The sequence below is a fragment of the Eutrema salsugineum genome, unplaced genomic scaffold (genome assembly GCF_000478725.1).
Source record: "Eutrema salsugineum unplaced genomic scaffold, Eutsalg1_0 scaffold_15, whole genome shotgun sequence".
In the NCBI taxonomy this organism is placed as follows: domain Eukaryota; kingdom Viridiplantae; phylum Streptophyta; class Magnoliopsida; order Brassicales; family Brassicaceae; genus Eutrema; species Eutrema salsugineum.
This window is the reverse complement of record NW_006256867.1, coordinates 6,596,561-6,617,704: the sequence shown is the minus strand read 5'-3', so window position 1 is coordinate 6,617,704 and position 21,144 is coordinate 6,596,561. Positions and strand designations below refer to the sequence as shown.

The following is a 21,144-nucleotide window of genomic DNA, read 5'->3' as shown; positions in this document are numbered from 1 at the left end:
ATCTTGGGAGAGGAAACAACCCATATCTGCTTTTCTGATCGAAGCAGAAAGGCAAGAGGGTCTGCCGGAGGGGCGTGAGGGGTCTGCAGAGGAGCTAGGGACTAGCAGCGGCGGTGATTTGAAGGAGGGCGCCAGATTAGGGAGATTGGGGAGCGGAAGATTTGGAGGTTTGGGGATTTTAGGGGAGAGGGGTGGGCGTGATATTTCTTAGCCATTGAGGTGGCCGACATCGGCTGCCAGGGACCAGCACCGGTGAAAAGAGGGAAGACGAGGAGATGCTCAAATCTGTGTTTGTAGTTTGTATGTCTATCCATTTCACTTCTAAAATTCATAACTATGCTTTTCCACACAAGGCTTGGAGTCTGGCAGTCCTTGCAGCAAACATGTATGTGCAAATATGTTTCATTTACCCTTATGACAAGTAACAAGTTGTCACACACAAGGATATATAATCTCAAATTTTTTATGCATTGACGGCCAATAGAATTGATATGCCAATCGCTTCAATGGTGATCTCCAAATAGTGATCAGTGCAGAGGTAGGAGGAACTATAACAAGAAAAAATCATATGAGCCCAATTTTCCACATATTTAAGGTTGTTTGGTGGATTGGCAACTATCTTTCCGACTTTACGTAGGCACGCAATCGGTTTTAACAAATTTTTTATGTATTGACGGCCAATAGAATTGATGTGCCAATCGCTTCAATGGTGATCTCCAAATATAGTGATCAGTGCAGAGGTAGGAGGAACTATAACAAGAAAAAATCATATCAGCCCAATTTTCCACACATTTTTAAGGTTGTCTAGTGGATTGGCAACTATCTTTCCGACTTTACGTAGGTACGCAATCGGTTTTAACAACTTTTCTTTGTAACCTGTTCCACTAGTCAGTCTGCTCGACAAAAACTGTAGACTGCAGTCACTGTTGGTCTATTTGGCCTTTGTGAGTCTATTTGCAATTGCACTGGATCTAAGTTATACCCCAAGTCTCCAAGACAAATCAAAACTTTTAATTACATTTTTCCCAACAGATTATAAACGAACCATATGTACAAAATACTCACTCTAATCTAACCATCCTAACAAAAGCTACACTAAACCAAAATAGTCAGAAACAAGAAAAAAAACAAAGCTCTAATCACTAGTCAACATAATATGATGCAAATCAATCTGAAGTTTCTCATGAAGAAGAGACACATCCACTGCTACATTCCCTTTCTCCTCCTTCGCCGCCAATTCCATCACCGGAATCGCCGCAAGAAACCTCTTTATATACTCTCTGCAACACTCTTTACCTTTACAAACAAGTTTCTCCTCCGACGATTCCTCTTTCTCGTACATCAAACTCGAATCATCAAACTTGAGAATGTACGCTTGTTTACATCCTTCGAACAATCTCTCCCCTAACGAATCGATTACACAAAACCTATCTAAACCTGCCTTGACCACGAAGAAATGATCGTTCCAGCTAACGATATAAACCCTAGATTCTCCTACAGCTATCTCTGCTACTTCTTTCTCCACTTCGTCCCAGATCTGATCAAACGACATTAAACCTTCCAACGAAGCGAATCTATCCGGGCTGAAAAACCCTGTGAATGATTTATCAGTACAAACCCTAATCGGTCGTAATTTGGCGGAGACGATCGTCTCTAGGTCGAAATGTTTGTTCGGGAACAATCTCAAATATGATTCTTCGTCGGAGAGTGATTGCCATAAGGAAGAGCCTTGTGTGATTAGCGAATCGAATTCGGTTTCTAAAGGATTGATTAGCTTAGGATTTGCTTGGAACCAATGAGCCACCACCACCGCCACCGCCGCGCAAGCTGCTTCTCCGCCAGCTTGTTCGCTTCTCTGATCAATCGACGCCGTGTAAACTTCCGATCTCAGCTTCGATTTCCCATCTCGGCTCACTAAATCCTTTACCAACCATTTGTTCGCCACGATCGATAAATCTGTTTCCGTCGCCGGATTTTCTGGTTCTGTCTTCGACGGTTTTGAGGATGATATCTTCGTTGTAGCTTCATCCTCTCTCTGCAAAATAAACCGGTTGTTAACTGTCAAAAATCGAGCCGGGTTTTAAAAAGTTGTGGTTTACCAAATGCTTACCGGTTCTCTTCTCCATGTCATAGAAAAGCTTAACCGTCGTCTTTTCCACCAATTAAACCCGGCTTTATGACCCGGTTCAGACTGATTCTCCGGGCTTGAATTCGACTCGGTTTCGACAACCGGGCTATGTCCGCTGGAACTTGATGCGGTTGCCGGAGACGAAGACATCGCTGAGTCGCTGCCGTCGCGACGACTCGTCATCCTCGTCGGAATCGCTGAGTCAACTGAGATTGGACCGAGTGGTGTAAAGTCTTCTGGTTCGTTTCGTACCTCGGAAAAAGTCACGTTGACCTGATTAAAATAAACAAAAACCGCGTGTCTTAAATTCTTAATTAATGAAGGATTAGGATTAGTTAATTAATTTACTTTTTCCTTTGAAAAAAAAAAAAGTCTTTAATTGTATCCATGATGTTTCCGAGATTAATATAATACTCCAATGAGAACAAAGAATAATTCAAATTTGAAATGACTTTTGATTAATTAAAAACTGTGATTTAAATTTAAATTTTAATTGACTAGCTTACCACAAGAATTGCTTCCTTAGAAAGTAAACCCTTTGACCTAATCGGAAGCTTTCTCTCCACCGTCGATTCAAGCTTCGACGCTAACTCCGCCAAATCCAACGAGGCTTTTCCGATCACAGCCTTTTTGCTTTTCACGTCTATTGTCTCTCCCTAATACCAAATAGAGATTAATTCAACATAACTAAATTTAAACATTCAATTAATTATCCAACAAAAGATAATTAACAAAACTCACGTAGAAGACATTGAAGGAAAGATTCCATGGACCAACAACGCAACAAATACGTTCGAACTCCTCCTCCCATTCCACGTAGCTGGCGCCCAAAGCAATATGTTTAGAGCTCGTATGGTTAACCGGTCTGTTCGACCGGTAAAATGGGACGAGCCCTAATCCGAAACCGGAGACCGGTCCTTTCCATTTTAATTCTACCATCGCGAAAAGATTCTTTTCCGCCGTTTCGTCCCCGGGAATAGCCTGTAAACCATCAAGTCTCACCGGCTTCACCGTCACGTGAATCTTTCTCACCTTCTTCGCCATTGATTTTAAACTTAAGTCCTCTTCTTTTGTGTTTTTTTTTTATTTGGTGTTTTCTCCTTTTTTTTGTTTTAGGTGTTAATAAAATGTGTGAAGGCCTGATGCCCTGATCTTTTGTTGTTTTATATATATATATAGAGATGAGATATGTGTATTCAGAGGCGTAAGTCTTCTAAATAAGGCATAGGAAACGTAAGAGAATATTGAAAAGGTATCAAAGACAGCAAAGAGAGAAACCCTCCAAGAAAAAAACAAATAGAATAAAGAAAGCCAAAAAGAGCGACTCAGTCGTTTATGTGCGGCAAACGCAGCAAATCCGCGTTTGAGGAAATGAGAAAGAAATAATAAAAACCATCACGTGTGACTCACATAGTCTATTTTCCGCGGGCTAATACTGACGTGGATGTATCTCATTGGATGGATGACTTTCGTACCTTAGTTTAGTTAACAAATACTCCCTTTCTTTCATTATGAAATAAGAAAGAAAACTTAAAAAATCAACTATAATAAAATAGAGGGAGTATAATGAAACAGAGAGTATAACAGAAACTTGGTCTCTCTCTATACAACTTTTGCAAGAGGTGAACATAGATTAGGACCGCTTCGTCTACTCCTTTATCATTTTTATAACTTTTTCGGATAAAGAAAGGATCAGGAGGACCACTGAAACGTTGCCACGTCAACACGGACGAAGTTACGAAGTAAAGACCGCACGTGAACACTTGTTTACTCCAGCAAGTTATGTACTTCTTTTCCCTTTGTAGACACGAACTTGAAGATTCTCTTTGCCACGTATTTCCGACGCTTTATTCACTATATGAGCACGTGCTTTTTTCTTCGTTACGGCGTCCCTTAGGAGGTTCCTTTGAAAGCCTGAAAATTAAATCGCAATCCCAAGAGGATGTTTTCAGGAAATGCCATTTTTTGGGCTACCTGGTAAAATGATTTCTGTTCTACAAGGTGGACGTTTCCAAATGAAACAATTTCTATTATGTAAAGTGGGCATTATTTCCCGGTCCTTCCTCTTGTTATTCACCATTTGACCTTTATTTTTTGTATCATCCTATCTTTGAATTTTCAAAGTTTTTATCGCTTCTACGCGTGACATGTTGTTCATTGCTTTGGTGTCAATGGAATATCGATTATATTTGCTTTCTTGCTTTTTATTCCTTTGCCATGGAACCAAGCTTTTAGGTTGATTATTTTGTTAACACAATTTTTATATATAATTTAGCAATATATATATATATATATAATTGAATGTTTCCGGTGAACCTGTGAGTGTTTCTATGGAAAAATTCTCTCTCTCTCTCTCAATTTTTTCCCGTTAATGATTGGATCCAAAGAAACCGGTATGGCTACTACTTACACCGCTACAAATTATTTGATGCCACCCTACTATTCACATCATTCTGTCAGCACTAGTTTGTGAGAGTTAGAGAAAGATGAGACTTTTTGGTGTAAAAATACTTTTCTCTTTAATTTACAAAGAGGACTTTACAAAGATGAGACTATAGAAGGATAGGACTACTAAGGTGAAAAGACAGGATGTATTCCGACGAAATGTCCAAAAGTAGGGTATTCTTATCTACAATTTACAGCTGTAAAGATAATTAGCTAATGCAGAAACAGATTGGAGAGTATCAAAACGGTTTTGTAGGAGGAGCGTCTCTTTACTTTGCATTTCATCTTTTGTAGGTACGGAAGAACAGAGCTCTGTCTTTTCTGAAGTATTGCAGTTGGGCTTTCGACGTGGGCCTGTATTCAGATTTCGTGTAATATAGGGCTTGGATCACTCACAGCCCCCCTCAAATTTGGGGTGGGTGACTCAGCGACACCAAACTAGACCCGGAGATCTTCGAATGCTTTACGCGGCAATGGTTATGTAGAGCCGAATTCGCACTTAAGTACACTGCCGAGAGATTATCACACTGGAGCAATGTTGAGTCTTCTGAGGAATGCCTAAGTCGCGAAGGAGAAACGAGAGCCAGTTAAGCTCTTGAGCAACAGCAGGGAGGGCTCGATATTCCACCTCAGTGGAAGATTTGGAGACAGTGGCTTGACGCTTGGCTGACCATGATATTAGATTAGAGCCTAGGAGAGTGAAAAATCCGGTGGTTGAACGTCACGTTTCCTTGTAACCAGTCCAATCACTGTCATTGTAAGAAGGGAGGGTCATGTTTGTGTCTTTGTGAATCTGGAGCCCGAGTCGAGTTGTTCCTTTGATGTAGCGGAGGATTCATTTTAAAAGACAAAAATCAGAGATTGCTAGTGAATGCATCCGCTGACAGACAAAGTTGACTACATACTGAATATCCGGTCTCGTGATGGTAAGTTACTGAAGTTTACCGGCGAGACTCCAAATGTAAGTTGGTTCGGGAAACAGCTCTGTATTGAGGTCTGATGGACTTGCAGGCCTAGGGTTGTTTTTAACAAGCCCGTTGGTCCTCCAAAAGTTTTAAATTTATAAAACCCTAATGTCTGCAAGTGCACAGATGTACATTGTAAGACTTAGGGTGTCGATCCACAGGAAGGATGTCTAATCTGCGAGAAACAACAAACTGAGAAGTAAGCAAAGTCATAAACCAATAAAAGATTTTGGGGGGTTTTGGTTAAGATCCTAAACTAAACCTAATCTAATATTCACAAGAAATGCAATGCAGGATGAATTGTTAAAAGAACATCTAAACCATATCGTCTCAAACTAAAGACTCTTAAACTCATACGTGGCGATTTAGACTTCTCCGGATTACTCTAATCAATGTATGATGGCATTTTCAATTAGCTTCCGGGCGATTTATCTTCATCTGTTTTTGGGAATTTGCATTGAACTAGAATAGACATATGTATGATTAACCAACTGTCGTCGCTTTAATCAACTAATCTCTTAGATCTAACAATTAACTCTCGCTCTCATGCTAAACTTAAGATCATGCATTAGATATTGAATTCGTCTGCTCACATCTTCTCTATAGGTAGCTCTCGAATCCTATAGCGACTATATTCTTTTGAAGCTAGGTACTGATGATCTGATACTGCACTCTCGTGGCTCTGATCGATCCTAGGCTCAGAGAATAGGTCATGACTCTACTCTCATGCTTTATGAACAACTTAGAAGAGATGAGATCCAAAATATGGCTAAGAACAATAGAAATCCTAATTGGTAGATATGCTTGTCGATATCTTCAAACAACTCGACTCTCTTGGACTAATCTACATGATGCAATGAATGATAAAAGGCATAGAAGAATGCAAACAAAAAAAAAAAAAACAGAAAAGTTAATAAGATAAAAAGGAGAAAGAACAATGGATCTGGGGAAGAATCCCCATCTCCATCGCCTAACCCTAGAAAAACAGAGTTTGGTGGCTCAAAATCTCATTACAGGAGCACACACCCGTTTAGGACTGCTAAACAATGTATTTATAGGTCCTAAGATTTTCCAGGTCTCATTTAGGGCTTCTATGAAGAGAAATGGCGAAGTCAGCTTTGATGTTGGGCCTTGTGGCTCGTCCTAAGGTCCACCGCGGGTGAGAGTTTTCCAGGACAGGTAAAACATGTGTTTACCGCGGGTGAGAGTCTTCCGGGACTGGTGAACTGGGTCAACTTTTTCTCCATGTATCTTTTGATTGCACCGTTGGATCTTTGTGATGTAAAGTGCTATGGAAATCTGGTTGTCTCCTCTTGATTGTCTCCAAATTTGATCTGGATCAGACAGTGAAAAAACTTCATTTGAGGCTGAACTTCTGACGGTCTGACTCTGAGCTAAAAATGTGGATTTCTTCCATTTAGCCATCATTTTCCCTAAGTTTCCTAAAACTAAGTAAAACCTTTTAAAAAGCATTTGAAATCAATGGTGAAAAGTGGTCAAAATCAGGTGTTATCAACTCCCCCATACTTAAGACTTTGTTTGTCCTCAAACAAAACAAGATCAATTCTGGAAAAATATCATTCAATAAAATTGAGAGGGAACTCAAAAATATCAGCAACCATACTTCTAGGCCTTAATTATGGACAATGCATCAATCATATCAAGTCTAGAAAATTCTCACCAAAATACAAACATAACTAGTCCGTTAATCCGTCATGCGAAAATCCACACACTTAGAACTAACTTCCAGTCAACTAGCTCTTAACATTCGTTAAAGGTTTCAGTGGTTCTCATCAAAAGGATATTAAACAAGGCATTCAAGGTTAGGTATCAAAAAGGCGTTTTAATGGTAAGAATGATGTGTTTAGGGTTACCTTTTTCTGGAAAGATAAGACATTATGCAAAACAGCAAGAGATGATGGAACTGTAAATGCCCCCACAGTTTCAGTCACATTCTTCTTGCTTTAAGATTTCTGATCTCCTTTGTTCAGGTTCTCCTTATAGTTCCCCCAGACTTAAATTTTTGTCTAGGTTGTGAATCCATAACTCCTTAAGTGAATACCTAATGCCTTGGCTCAAGTGATTTCGGCTTCTAAGACTCTTTTAGGCTCTTAGTTTCTTTTCCTTTCTTTCTTTTTCTCTTTTTTTCATTTGTTTTTAGAAAGGGGAAACTGCCTTTTGACTTAGAATCTTAGGGAGCACAAAATTTACCTTTTAAAATGACCTTTTCTGAGGCATCATACGATTTCTGGCACACTCCCTTTCTGGTCTCTTTCAGTCTTTCTCTTGAGTGACTGAAGACTAGGTTGTTCCTCTCTCTCCGGCGTTTTTGCACATATCTGTCGATATAAACTAAAAAGAGAATGCATGAGGTTTAAACATAAAGGTTTGGGTTAAGGGTGTGGTACCAGCTAAAGATGAACTGGCCATCTAGGACAACAAAGAGTGGTAACAATAAGGTAAAGATGTCCTAGATGTATATCATGATGCCTTTTTTTTAAAACCACTGATGAGAAAATTAGATGTCAAGATTAATTCCCAGAAAAATGAGCTAGTATATCCTGTCAGAAAAAATCTTCATGAATAGAAGTCCTCTGGTGGGTATTCGTAGTGTAAGTACTCTAGCTACCGCCTAGTCTAGTACTAAAACTTGAAAGAGCTTTCATGAGTGATTGGTGTAAAAGCAAACAGGTTGGTTATCATCATCGATTTTGTCATTATTCCCTCAAAATGTAATTGATCTTTGAAAACACTTTTTGAAACTCAAAAGACTTTTGAAAAGTTTTAAGAAAATCGAAAAAAATTGAAAATTTTTAAAGAAAAGTGCAGAATGCAATGACTCATGCAAGAAAAGGTGGCTAGAAAGGGATGAAATCCTCCTCCAGACTTAAATCACACTGCCCCCAATGTGAAATAAATCAGGCAAGGATGAGAAATAGAGTATGTGAAAAATTTTAACAAAAAATCGAGGAAAAGAAAACTTACCTGGTGTTGGTGATGGATGGTGAGGTGGTTGTGGTGGTGGTATGATGTTGAATGGTGGATGGTGGATGATGTGTGGTGGTGCTTGATCCAACTTGGATTGATTTGAATCAAGGTAGATGTTGAAGTGGCCAAGGATGGCCGACTTGTGCTGGCCGCAGATCAAGTCTTCCCGGCCGTGGTAGGACGTGTGGTGGCCGCGATTCAAGGCCTCGTGGCCGCGGCAAAATGCTTGCTGGCCGCGGCTGAACCTCCTTGGGCCGTGGTCAGCTCCTTTTCTTCTTCTTTTTTTTTTTCATTTTTGTGGCATACTAAGGCTTGTCTAAAATAAAGGAAACAAAATTTTAATAGAAAAAGAAAGTTAAACAAAAACAAATAAGTACCTAAAATGGGTTGCCTCCCATCAACCGCTTTGGTTTATAGTCTTTAGCTAGACTTTGCAAAGAAAAAGACTTAGTTCAAATAGGATCTTGTCCTAAGACAAGTCCTTTTCGAGATCCTCCTGTTCTGTCTTGCAGGTTCTTCATCACTCTAGGGTTCTTCTGGTTCAAATGCCTGGGCTTTATGTTCTCCCTTTTTGCTTTTAAGTGGAATAGTTGATAACTTAAGGTTTTCAAGGCCTTAATAAGGGTTATCAATCCCCTTGTCAAAGTAGTATAAGGGGTGTCAATCCATATGTGTGGTAGTTAGGCACTAGTGTATGTGATAAGTTCTTAAGTCAAGTGATCAAAGATGAGTTTTGGTGTGAACAAAGTAACAAGAAAGCATAAAACAAGGAACAAACAAGCTATGATTAATGAACTAAGCAAGCAAACAAAACAAGATGATGGTGATTAAGCAAATGATAAAACCTAAACCTCTAGATGTGATCATTGATTAGGGTGCTTTAGATATTGAATCATGATGCTAATGCAACACTTGCTACTCTTTAGTCTAGGCTTCTTAATCAGATTAATTCATTCCCATGACAATAATCCCTTTGCAAATCACTTAATCAAGTCTAACAACCATTAGATATAATCAAGCAATCAGCAAGCATAATGCATCAAGCCTAATAAGTGACCAAACAATCTCTCAACCAAGAAGACTGAATCTTATACAGAAAGACATAACAAGCAATCACATGATCTCAAACATTTCAACTTAGAACTCTAATCTAGACTAATCCTCTCATGAAGGCATTAATCTCTACACTAATCCACTTTCAAACCAAATCATCATTTGTGAAATATGAATCAATGAGCATTAAGAAACAGTTCTAATATGTCATTCATGCATTTAACAAATCATTCCCATGATGAAAAAGGCATAAACCCTTAAGTTAGCTCATTCAGGCATTTCATCAAACACCTTGTGGGTGGAGAAATGCCTAAGTTCTAGATCAAGCTTATAATGAGAGATCTAGCATTAAGAGCAGCTAACTAAGGAAATGAAATGAGAATCTAGACCCTAAACATCACAAATCAAACATTTAAGCACCCTAATCTACACACCTAGAAGTTTAAAAGATGACTACTCACTAATTATGAAGAACACATCTAATCTTTTGCAAGAGATGATGTTAATCATGATTAGAAGCAGAAATGAGATGATGAGATGATAAGAAACAGCTTTGGAATGATCAAATCCCTTAGATATCTCTTAATCAAATTCGTTTTTACACTAAAAAGGAAAGAGAAACAAGAGAAAAACAAAGCTTAAGTCTTGGAAAAAACCCTAAAAAGCATATATAATGTCTCTTGCGGACCGGGTCAGCCCAGGACAAACTGGGTCCTGACCCGGCTTTTATGGATAGTGGTGTGGTTTGCCACGGTCAGATGATGCTTGGACAGACCGTGGCAAACTGACCGTGGCAAACTGATAGTGTCAAAGTTCTTGGACAGATTCTTCATGATCAAGGTTGCCATGGCTTGATTTACACCATGTCTTGTGGCCGTGTCTCTTCTTTTCTGGATTTGGGTGATGAACTTCTTGGATTGCCACGGTCTAGTATCTCTTGGTCAAGCCCCGTGGCAAGTGATCGTGTCAAAAGCCGAAGGTGTGTAAAAGTTGCCATGGTCAAGTCCTAGACCGTGGCATTCAAACCGTGTCAAAACCCGAATGCTTGTAAAGTTCCTTCCAGCCAAGTGTTTGTTTGCCACGGTCAAATGTAGACCATGGCATGATGATCGTGTCAATCGCCGAAGGTGTGTAAAAGTTGCCACGGTCAAGTCCCAGACCGTGGCATTCAAACCGTGTCATGTTTCACTTAGCTCGCATCATTCAGGGCTGTCTGGACCACTTCGCATTCCGGAGAGTGTAACTCATAAGATACTTCTCCGAATTGAGTGATTCCGGTTGCAGAGGCGACAGGACTCATATATCTACAACTTTGGTGAAGGAAGCTTCGGTGCTTGGGAAGTGGAAGGCTTCCTGGAGGGCTCATCTTCTCAGTACATTTACACGATCAGAGAAAGGCGTCTAGATATGTCTCCATTCCGGAGACCGTATCTTCCTGATCATAGATCCGAATTGAATGATCTTGGACGTTCTGGAAAGAGGACTCAAATAGCTCTGATTCTCATGCAGGACCCGGAAATCGAATCGGTCTGGAAGTGCACCGTCCTTCGTATTCTTCAGAGCTCATCGGCTTGGTCCAAAACGGCAGCGAGACAGGAGTTTCTTCCGACGAGCTTAACTTTCTGCTCACGCGTCCGAATTCCATGATTCTACTTGTTCTGGAACCGTGATCTAATACTCCAACTTTGATGAAGCCCCAGACAACTGAATCTGACCGGAAGGTTCCCCGGACAGGCGATCATTCAGGAGTATCGGATTGCTCCGGAATGGATGCGAGAGAGGTCTGTTTTCCGGTGACCGTATCTTTCAGCTCAGTGCTCCAAATGCCCTGATTCAACCTGTCCTGGATTCTTGACTCAATTATATCCAACTTTTCTGAAGACCCTGTAAGCTGAATCGGCCGGCAAGAGCTTCCGGTGACGCGATTTTGGAAATGTATCTGCACCCGGGATTTTTGGCCGAGAGACTTGACCGCGGTACGTGTTTTTGGCCGAGAAAGCTACCCGCGGAAAGGATTTTGGCCGAGAATCTTCGGCCATCAGTACATCATTTTGCCTAGAAACCCAAAATTGCTCATTTTCCCCATTTTTGATCATTTCAACTCCATTTCTTCATCTGAATCACATCCTCCACTCCAAATAAGCTCCAAAAGCACCTGTTTAACACTCCAAACCATGCAAAACTCTCTTGGACCTAATGCAATCTCCTAAGTCCTAAAACAATGCCTAAAGACCTAAAATGTATGCAAATGAGACATAATTTGGACTAGAATATGTACATTAAATGATGCAATTTATGAATATATCAACTCCCCCACACTTATCCTTTGCTTGTTTTCAAGCAAAAAAAGGAACAAATGACACTACAAGAAAACAATCGTTTTCCAACGGTCCATTACGACGGTTTTCAAATCGTCGCAAGCTTACAACGATTGTACGACGATCTTACGTCTAATTTTAAAACCGTCGTAACACCGTCGTATAAAAAAATCGTCGTAAACTCGACGTACAATTTACGACGAATTACGACGATTATACATCGATAACGAGAGATTTGCTAGTAAATATAAAATCGTCGTAAATTCGATGTAAAATTACGACGAATATACGACGACTGCATTTCGATGTACATTTAGGTGAAAAGAAGTTAGGTGAAAAACATTTAAAATATGTTTACCTAACAATTGGAGGGGAAAGATTTTATCGCATAATCGTCGTAAACTCGTCGTAATATTATTTTTGAATGTAAATTTGTCGTAAAATATCGTCGTAAAAGCGTTGTAAAGCCCGAAATTTTCCTATAAATAGATCTTCATTCCTTCTTTCAATCACAACACATCATCATTCAAACATAAGAGCATCTTCATCTTTGAGACCCATTGTTGGTCTCTTAAATTTTAGTATAGTGTTGTAAATCCTTATATATTGGGTTGTCCATTGCTGGAAACCCGAATCAAGAGTTATATTACTTTGAAAAAAAGAAGTAATAATATTATAAGGTTAATTTACTCCATTCACGTGGCTAGACGTGACACAATTGTCTAATCAATAAAAAGAGATAGTATTTTGAGTTTATTTTCAGGATGTCTATATACGAGCTAAGAAGTTGGATGTATATGCGTAAAGATTCAGATGGGGCGTTGACAGAAGAGTTCAAGAACGGGTTAGAAATATTTATGTTTCAGGCTACAAATATGGAGAGAACGAAAGATAGTGGGAAGATGTTTTGTCCTTGTTTGAAATACAAGAATACGAGGTATACACTAACCAAAACCGTGTGGACGCATTTATTGAATAGAGGGTTTATGCCGCAATATTTTGTTTGGTATCTACATGGAGAAGGATATGGCAGTAATACTCATGGGAATGCTGGTAGTAGTAGTAATTATCAAAGTCATGTTGATATTGATGAATCGAATTATGGTCATCAGCCTAATCAGTATCAATATGATCAAAGTGTAGATCATGATAGGATGCAAGAAATGGTGACTGATGCATTTCATGAAACGCATACTGGTAATGCTGTTGAGAAACCTAATGTAGATGCCAAACGATTTTATGATTTGTTAGACAATGCTAATCAGCCAATCTACGAAGGATGTAGAGAAGGCTTGTCTAAATTATCGTTGGCAGCTAGGATGATGTCAATTAAAACAGATCATAACCTAGCTGAGGTTTGCATGGATGATTGGGCTGATCTTCTGAAGGAGTATCTACCGGAGGATAACTTGGCAGCGGGAACATACTATGAAATTTAGAAGTTGATTTTTAGTCTTGGTCTACCTTCTGAGATGATAGATGTATGTGTTGACAATTGTATGATTTTTTGGAAAGATGATAATCAGCTGGAGGAATGTCGATTTTGCCAAAAACCAAGATACAGGCCGCAAACTGGTGGGCGTAAAAGGATACCGTACCAACGTATGTGGTATCTCCCTATAATTGATAGGTTAAAACGACTTTATCAATCTGAAAGGACAGCTCCATCAATGAGATGGCATGCAGAACATACACAAGTAGATGGAGAAGTTGTTCATCCATCAGATGCAAAGGCATGGATACACTTCAATATGGTATACCCAGATTTTGCTAAGTTCAAACGGAATGTCTATCTTGGTCTGTACACTGATGGTTTTAGTCCATTTGGTATGTCTGGTAGACAATATTCATTATGGCCAGTAATCCTAACTCCTTATAACCTTCCTCCAGATTTGTGCATGCAAAGGGAATTTCTTTTCCTAAGTATTTTGGTTCCAGGTCCAAATCATCCGAAGCGAGCTCTCGATGTATTTCTGCAGCCACTCATACATGAGTTGAATCAGTTATGGTATATTGGCGTTCGTACATATGACTGTTCTACGAGGAAAAATTTTACTATGCGGGCTGTGCTTATGTGGACAATAAGCGATTTCTCCGCTTATGGTATGCTATCAAGATGGACTACACATGGGAACACAACGGACGGTTTCCCAACCGGTCGTTGTACCACAGCCGGCACCGCCTCCACCACCACCAGCCAAACCAGCGGCTCCCGCACCGGCCGATCCTGAAGCTGATCCGATCCCGCCTGTACCGTATGCCCAGTTTACGGTACATGATCTTCTAGCACAGCCGGGTCGTGAGACCATGAACAAACTCAACCCAGATCGAGCCCCGGGAACATTTTGGTACGTTATTTTTTTCCTACAATATTTTTAAATTAATTAATATTTATTCTTATATATTTGAAATTAATTTACTTTTCTCTTTCTATTTGACTAGGTTTACGACCGACAATGCAGTCGATCGTAACGTTGCGGATATCATCAAGGGTTTTTCGTACAACCCCATACCAGCTGGAAGAAGCTGGATCAGGCCACACTTGACACTTGGTTCAAGTGTTTTTGCGGTAAGTAATTTACAATTTTGTTTAATTTTAATTTTTAATTTTAACTTTTTACAATAATTACTAACTTTTTTTTTCCTAGCAAAACTGGCATTGGAAAACATCCGCACACGGACGTGTGGAGACGGCCTTCAAGGAGAAGGTCAAATTCTGCCTCAACAACACCGTTTCCGACTGGAAACGAAAGTGGGAGGTTGACGGCGACAAGGCCAAGCCGGCGCCTATGGCCAATTCCGTCTGGCGGGGACTTGTCCAGTACTGGTTGGATCCGCACAACCAGACTACGGCCGCCAAGTGTTCCGGATCTAGGTAAGTAGTTAATTCCATTAATATTTACATTATTTGTTTTTATTAATTTTTATAATATATTATAATGAAAATATTTTTCAGGAACGCTACTGACGATGCGAGAAATCGGAAGAACGTTCCGCACACTTCCGGCCAGATTCCTTTTGCCGGAAGACGGCTTATGATGGTAAGTAAATTAAAATTACTGATTTTTTTGTTTTTAAATAATTAACCTTTATTTGTATTATAATTTTTTTCATTTTGATTTTGTAGGTCGAAGATAACGGAGGAGAACTTCCTCCGATGACAAAGGTTTTCGCCGAGACGCATAAGAAGCGGAACGGCGAATTCACGGATCCTCGGGCGGAGGAGATCTACAACGCCGCTTGTGCGGCGATCGAGGAGCGACAGACGCAGCTCAGCAGGCGTGTCAAACGTCTCCCGGAGGTAGCTCGGTCCAATCGACCCCGGCGCTGACGGTGGCGGAGATGGACCAGATTTTCGAAGAGGTAAATTTAATTACTATATTTAATTAATGTAACTTTAGTTATAAATTGAATTTCTAACCATAATGTTTTTAAATATTTGTAGGTTGCCCCAAAGAAAAATGGGCGGGTATTAGGGATGGGGTCCATCCGTGATACCCTGAGAGCTACGGCGACTGGTCACGTCCGGGTCCCGGATCCGGTTATCCGCTAGAAGATCGATCAGATGCGGATCCGTTACGAGATGAGGATCGACCAGCTCTACGGTCTCTTCGAGATCATGGGAGCCGACAACCCGGTGCTCATGGCGCAGTTGGACAAGCTGCGGGCTGATGGGGTTGTCAGATCATCTGCCGCCGGGTCATCCACTAGGACGCAACCGCCGGTGCAGACGGACGAGGAGATGTTCCGATCTCTCGGGGTTGAGCCTCCTAGAGCCGGAGATCAGGCGCCGGCGGAATCATCAAACCGAAGACCCGGCAAGGAACACGTCCAGGACGATGGGGAGCAGGCCGGTGACGGGATCGACGATATAGATTTAGAATTAGATTTAGAGCTATAGGGTTTTTTTTTGTAAATTACAATTAATTTTAATTTGAAATTTTAATAAATTTTTAATTGTAAATTTTTTTTTTTTAATTTAAATTTTAATTCGAATTAATTTTTTTTTAATTTTCAATTATATTAAACGTCGTATAATCGTTGTAATATCTTTATTTAAAACCGTCGTACATTCGTCGTTAATATTACGACGAATTTACGACCACAAATGTGACGATTATACGTCCGCGCTTTACGACGATTTTACGACGAAATGATTAAATACTTTACGATCGATTTACGATGATTTTTGCGTCGTACATTTTACGACGATCTTACGTCGACCATTAACGACCACTTAACGACGGTCCAGGCGAAGACCAAGTCGACGCAATTCGATGTAAAATTGTCGTAAACTGTACGACGCATTTACGACGATTTGGTTTCCCTCGATGTTACGTTGAAACGAAACCGTCGTATATTATACGACGATTTGTCTATTACGACGATGACTTTACGACGATTTCGTAATCGTCGGTAGTTTGTCGTAATAGCCCTATTACGACGAAATAACGATCATTTTGGCCGTCGTAAAATGATGTTTTTCTTGTAGTGTGAGAGGAAAAGGTTGAATGCATTGGGAGCTCATTTTTCCTTTGAAAGAGAAAAGTGACCACTAAGAAAATTCAAGTTCATGCTCAATATGCAATGCAAGACCATACTCTGATGTATCAACTCAACAGTAATCTCCACAAGTTCTCTTATTCCTCAAGTCTTTGACATTCATTAAGCTCTTTACCAAGTGGATCAAATGATGCAGTGTTCAAACAAGCAAAATTTGGCTAGGGTGAGGTAATGAGACTAAAATGGTCTCATCAGCGCCTAAGTGGGTTCAATGCAGCAAGGGGATCTTTCTATGAATGATCAAACTTTGGCAGAATGCTAAAGGTAAAAAGCAACCTATGCATACAAGGGCAAGGACTCATCCCACCCCACACTCTACTCAAAGCTTTCTCACTTGCTCAACCTCTCATGAACCTCACTTTCCACACTCATTTTCCTCTCACTAGGGGACTCACTTTTCATTTTCACACTCAAGTCTTGGAGTTCAAACTTTACATAGCTCTTTTTCACTTTCTTTTGTAACTTCTAGCCTCTTTTTCTTTCTTTTTAAAACATTTGAGCTCTTTGGCTTCTTTTCTTTTCCTTTCACTTAGAGGCTAGACTCTTTCTTTTCAAAACACTAGAGCTCCCTTTCTTTGACTCAAAACTCCAAGACTGATTTCTTTTCTTTTTTTTTTCTATCCCTAGTTCTCACCACTCTCCTTTTTCCACTCATCTCTCCTTTTTCCACTCACCAACAAGTATCCCCCCACACTTAGTTCTTGCCAAATCTCTCAGCTCCTTGATGATGGAACTTAACACTCAATGAGACTTGCCCTTGTCGCTCTAAACCTAACACTTTCTGCTAAGTTTGATCCAAGGTGGCCTTTCAATCACACACAAACATTTGGCTTGAAGGAAGGATGGGTTCAAGGTGAGGAAAACTGATCCAGATGTGGACTCAGCTATTTGAGCTAAGGAAGAGGGTGGTAAAAACAGGATTCTAGCTCAAATATGTATATAGGTATCCACAAGCTTATTCAAACAATGCATCACAAGATAATTTCAAGTCTAAGTTCAAGGTTTTCACTTATTAGAGTTGAGTTCAATTCAAACTTGCTTCTCAGATTCAAACCATTTCAAGCCTTGCAAGCACAGAAGTCATTTCACAAGCATATTTAATCCAAATTCCCAAAGTGATGTACTCTCAAGGAAAGAACCTATCATTACTCCCATGCACAATGAAACCTATATGATGCAACTAGACTCAATCTTAAAAATGTGAAATGCAACTAGAATGAACATTTTTTTGTGAAATTTTTTCAGATTTTTCCATTTTTTTGGTTTTTTATATGCACTTAGATGAATGCAAAATGAGACTCAAAGTGAAAAGGAAAATAAGAGCAGAATAAATATGATTAGTAAACACAAAACCCCTCCCCCACACTTAAATAACACAGTCCCTTGTGTTATAAAAGCATGAGAAAGAGGAGAAATCAAACATGAAATGCAAAAGATAAAGAAAAATGCTAAATGCTTATTTACAAGTGTTTGGAGTGATACCTGGTGTGGTTCTTATGCAAAAGGGGAGTGAGTATCTGCACCAGATGAGGCCAGACATCACTGGAGATGGGTTTGGCTTGGCCTGAACTCCCTTGTGCGGCATGGACTTGTCTTGGACCAACTCGCACACCCAAGTAGCACACCAGGCGGCTCACCAGTTTTCATTCCTTAAGTCCTTCCTCAGCTTGTTCACAGACTCCTTTTCAATTTGTCCTTGGACCACAGCATTCCTTAGTCAGCTTAGACCTGAAAACACTTCACAAAACCCATCAAATTATCCTAAAACATGAAAAAGAAGAGAAAAGATTAAGAAGATTATATACAAGGATAAGCTTGGGGTGTCTCCCAAGAGCACTTTTTTTAAAGTCACTAAGTTTGACTTTGAAAAACCTGTTTTTAGCTGGGGTGAGGTTGAGCACTGATGCTTTTCAGCACTTCAATGGTCCTGAGCAAGAAAGCTTAGTTGGTTTGCTGCCTTTGGGAACCATTAGACCCTTGTCCTTGAGATCCCATCTTGAGACCTTTGTCCACCAGCTCTTGAATACCATCTGGGTCTTTATCAAAGATGGCCTTTGTGAGACATGCCCTCACTTCAGCAAACAGACCTGGTTTCCCATTGCAATCCAGCTTATACTTCAGAGATCCATCATCATCAACCCAAGGCGTGAGATCAAAGTCTTGGGAAGAAATATCAGGTTTAATACTCTTGTCTTCTGATGCTGAGGCATCACTTTTGGTGTTAATCATCCTTAGATCACTAAGTGTAGGAGACCATGAGAGCAAGATATCTTTTTCTCTGATCAATGGCCCTCCATTCTCATACTTGTAACCAGAGTTGATGTGCGGTTCTTTCTCATTTTCCACAGCTGAAAGAGATTGGGATCCACCTAAAATCCCAGCACTTCCCACATACTTCATCTCAAGTACCTTAGACGGTTCTATCTCTTGGACAACTGATCCACAAAATTCAGCTAAAGGTGGTTGAACAGGGTAAAATGCATCCTTATCCACCTTTGTAAGCACCACTCTTTGAGTATCAAAGTCAATCATTGCACCAGTGGTGTTGAGAAATGCAGTTCCAAGCAATAGAGGGAGCTCTTTGGTCTTCTTCATCTTCATGATGACAAAATCAGTGGGGATTACACATTCACCAACTTGAAGTGGATAGTCTTCTAAAAATCTATATGGTTTCTTGGAGTAGGAATCACCAAAGGTGATAGAAGAAGGGTAGGACGTTATAGACTTGACCTTTAGCTTCTCCAGCATATCTTTAGACATTATACTCACACTTGAGCCTGAATCACACAAAGCATTCTCAACTTTAAAGTTGCCAAGAGTGCAAGAGATGGTGAACTTCCCTGGGTTGCCTAGCTTTGGGAGGGAGGTGGGCTTCATCTGAGTTGATTCAGAGGTGGAGGCACTATCTGTTGGCATTGCTTGATCAGTTGGCAGCTCCTTTGTTTCAAAAGACTCTGGATCATTCCCTTTCTGTACAGAAAAAACTGAACCGGCTGCCCCCACACTTTCATTCTCAATGTCCTCATTGAGTTCATGTATGAAGCCCATGAAATCCTCTATAATGGCATTCTCATACACATGAGTGTGTGCATTCTCATTACAAACTTGACCATAAATGAGGTCTTCAATCTCTTGCACAGCAGCTGAATGGTCATCATTGGAGTAGATGGCATTGCAATAATCTTTTGAGTTTTGAAGAGCTTTACCAGGAAGAGAGACTTGTGGTTCAGAAGTGCAGATGCCCTTGTTCTTTTTAATAGACTTTAGTTCAGCACCCAGTGTCTCCAGGTCAGATACCATCTTTTGTTGTCCTAGTAAGAGCTGTTGGAGAACAACATTGAAATCAGGACTTTGTTGAACAGGTGGTGGGCCAAAACCAGGAGGTGGTGGCCTTTGTTGTAGGCTGACTTGATTTGTGAAGCTATTCCCTTGATTCTGAACCGCTGGTTGCTGAAAACCCAGTTGACCTTGGGAGTTACCTTGGTACTGATTCTGTTGAACAAAGCTTTGAGGAGGGTATATTTGGTCTTGGGGGTTGGCCACATTGTTGCTCCTATAGGACAAGTTCTGGTGGTTATTGAAATTGTTGTAACCATTGAACTTGTTTTGATTCCCAATGAAGTGCAACTCCTCTTGAGTGAGACCCTCTTCATTTGTATTTGTGAAGCATCTCTTTTCCTCACTCACATAGTTTATAGGCTTTTGAGTGGCAGCTAGGGCTTTGTCAAGCTTGATATTCAGCACTTTGATCTTCTCTTCCAGCTCTTGGTGTATACCAGAATCTTCTCCTCTATAGCTTCTATCATAATCTTCCCCATAAGTGTCTTGGCTCATGGCTAAGTTCTCAACAAGTTCCATAGCTGCATTGATTTCTTTTGCCAAGAAATTTCCATTTGATGCTGTGTCCAACTGAATCCTGATCTTAGGAACAGCTCCTCTATACAAAGTGCTAAGGAGAGAGGCTTCTGAAAAGCCATGATGTGGACACTTATTTGTGTAGCTTCTAAACCTGTCCAAAGCTTCTCCAAAGGTCTCATTAGAATGTTGAGTGAAGCTGGAAAATCTGGTTCCTTAGCTTTGCAGTCCTTGAGCTTGAGAAGAACTTGGATAGAAAGGCAATCTTGCATTGCTCCCATGTGTGGATGGATCCTCTTGGGAGGTTCTTTTCCCACTGATGTGCCTTATCTCCAAGGCTGAATGGGAACAATCTCAGTTTGAAGCTGTCTTCAGATACCCCATTGATCTTAGTGAGATCACAAACTCTATCAAACTGATCCAGATGCTCCAAGGGATCCTCCATAGGTAAGCCATGGAACTTCTGATTCTGAACCATATTGATCAAAGAGGCCTTCACCTCAAAGTTGTTGTTTTGGACAGGAGGTGGCCTGATTCCTGCTCCATACTGGTGTGCATAAGCTCGGTCATTCTCACCAACAAAGACTGGTTGGGGCTGATGACGTATAAGTGACCAAACAATCTCTCAACGGCGCCAATTGATAACTTAAGGTTTTGAAGGCCTTAATAAGGGTTATCAATCCCCTTGTCAAAGTAGTATAAGGGGTGTCAATCCATATGTGTGGTAGTTAGGCACTAGTGTATGTGATAAGTTCTTAAGTCAAGTGATCAAAGATGAGTTTTGATGTGAACAAAGTAACAAGAAAGCATAAAACAAGGAACAAACAAG

The 21,144-nt window shown here is 40.3% G+C and overlaps 1 protein-coding gene and 1 non-coding gene across 2 annotated transcripts; one reads left to right on the top strand and one right to left on the bottom strand.

Annotated features, from left to right (window-relative positions):
- Nucleotides 1-987: 987 nt before the first annotated feature.
- On the bottom strand, nucleotides 988-3,264 carry LOC18022254. The gene is made up of 4 exons (XM_006405135.2): nucleotides 2,870-3,264; nucleotides 2,635-2,784; nucleotides 2,111-2,401; nucleotides 988-2,035 (listed from the first exon to the last, which is right to left on the bottom strand). Exons 1-4 carry the CDS (start codon nucleotides 3,170-3,172, stop codon nucleotides 1,136-1,138), a joined length of 1,644 nt encoding a protein of 547 aa, XP_006405198.2. The 5' UTR covers nucleotides 3,173-3,264; the 3' UTR covers nucleotides 988-1,135.
- Nucleotides 3,265-20,430: 17,166 nt separating this feature from the next.
- Nucleotides 20,431-20,538, top strand: LOC112088322. The gene has a single exon (XR_002900484.1). It is a non-coding gene; the product is annotated as a small nucleolar RNA R71 (small nucleolar RNA).
- The last annotated feature ends 606 nt before the right edge of the window (nucleotides 20,539-21,144 follow it).

Bases quoted from the DNA above. Each gene is read 5' to 3' on its own strand.
- LOC18022254 (XM_006405135.2), bottom strand. From the start codon at position 3,172: ATGGCGAAGAAGGTGAGAAAGATTCACGTGACGGTGAAGCCGGTGAGA. The intron at 2,785-2,869 runs GTGAGTTTTGTT...ATTTGGTATTAG, and splicing joins TTTCCTTCAATGTCTTCTAC to GGAGAGACAATAGACGTGAA. The intron at 2,036-2,110 runs GTAAGCATTTGG...TTTATTTTGCAG, and splicing joins TGACATGGAGAAGAGAACCG to AGAGAGGATGAAGCTACAAC.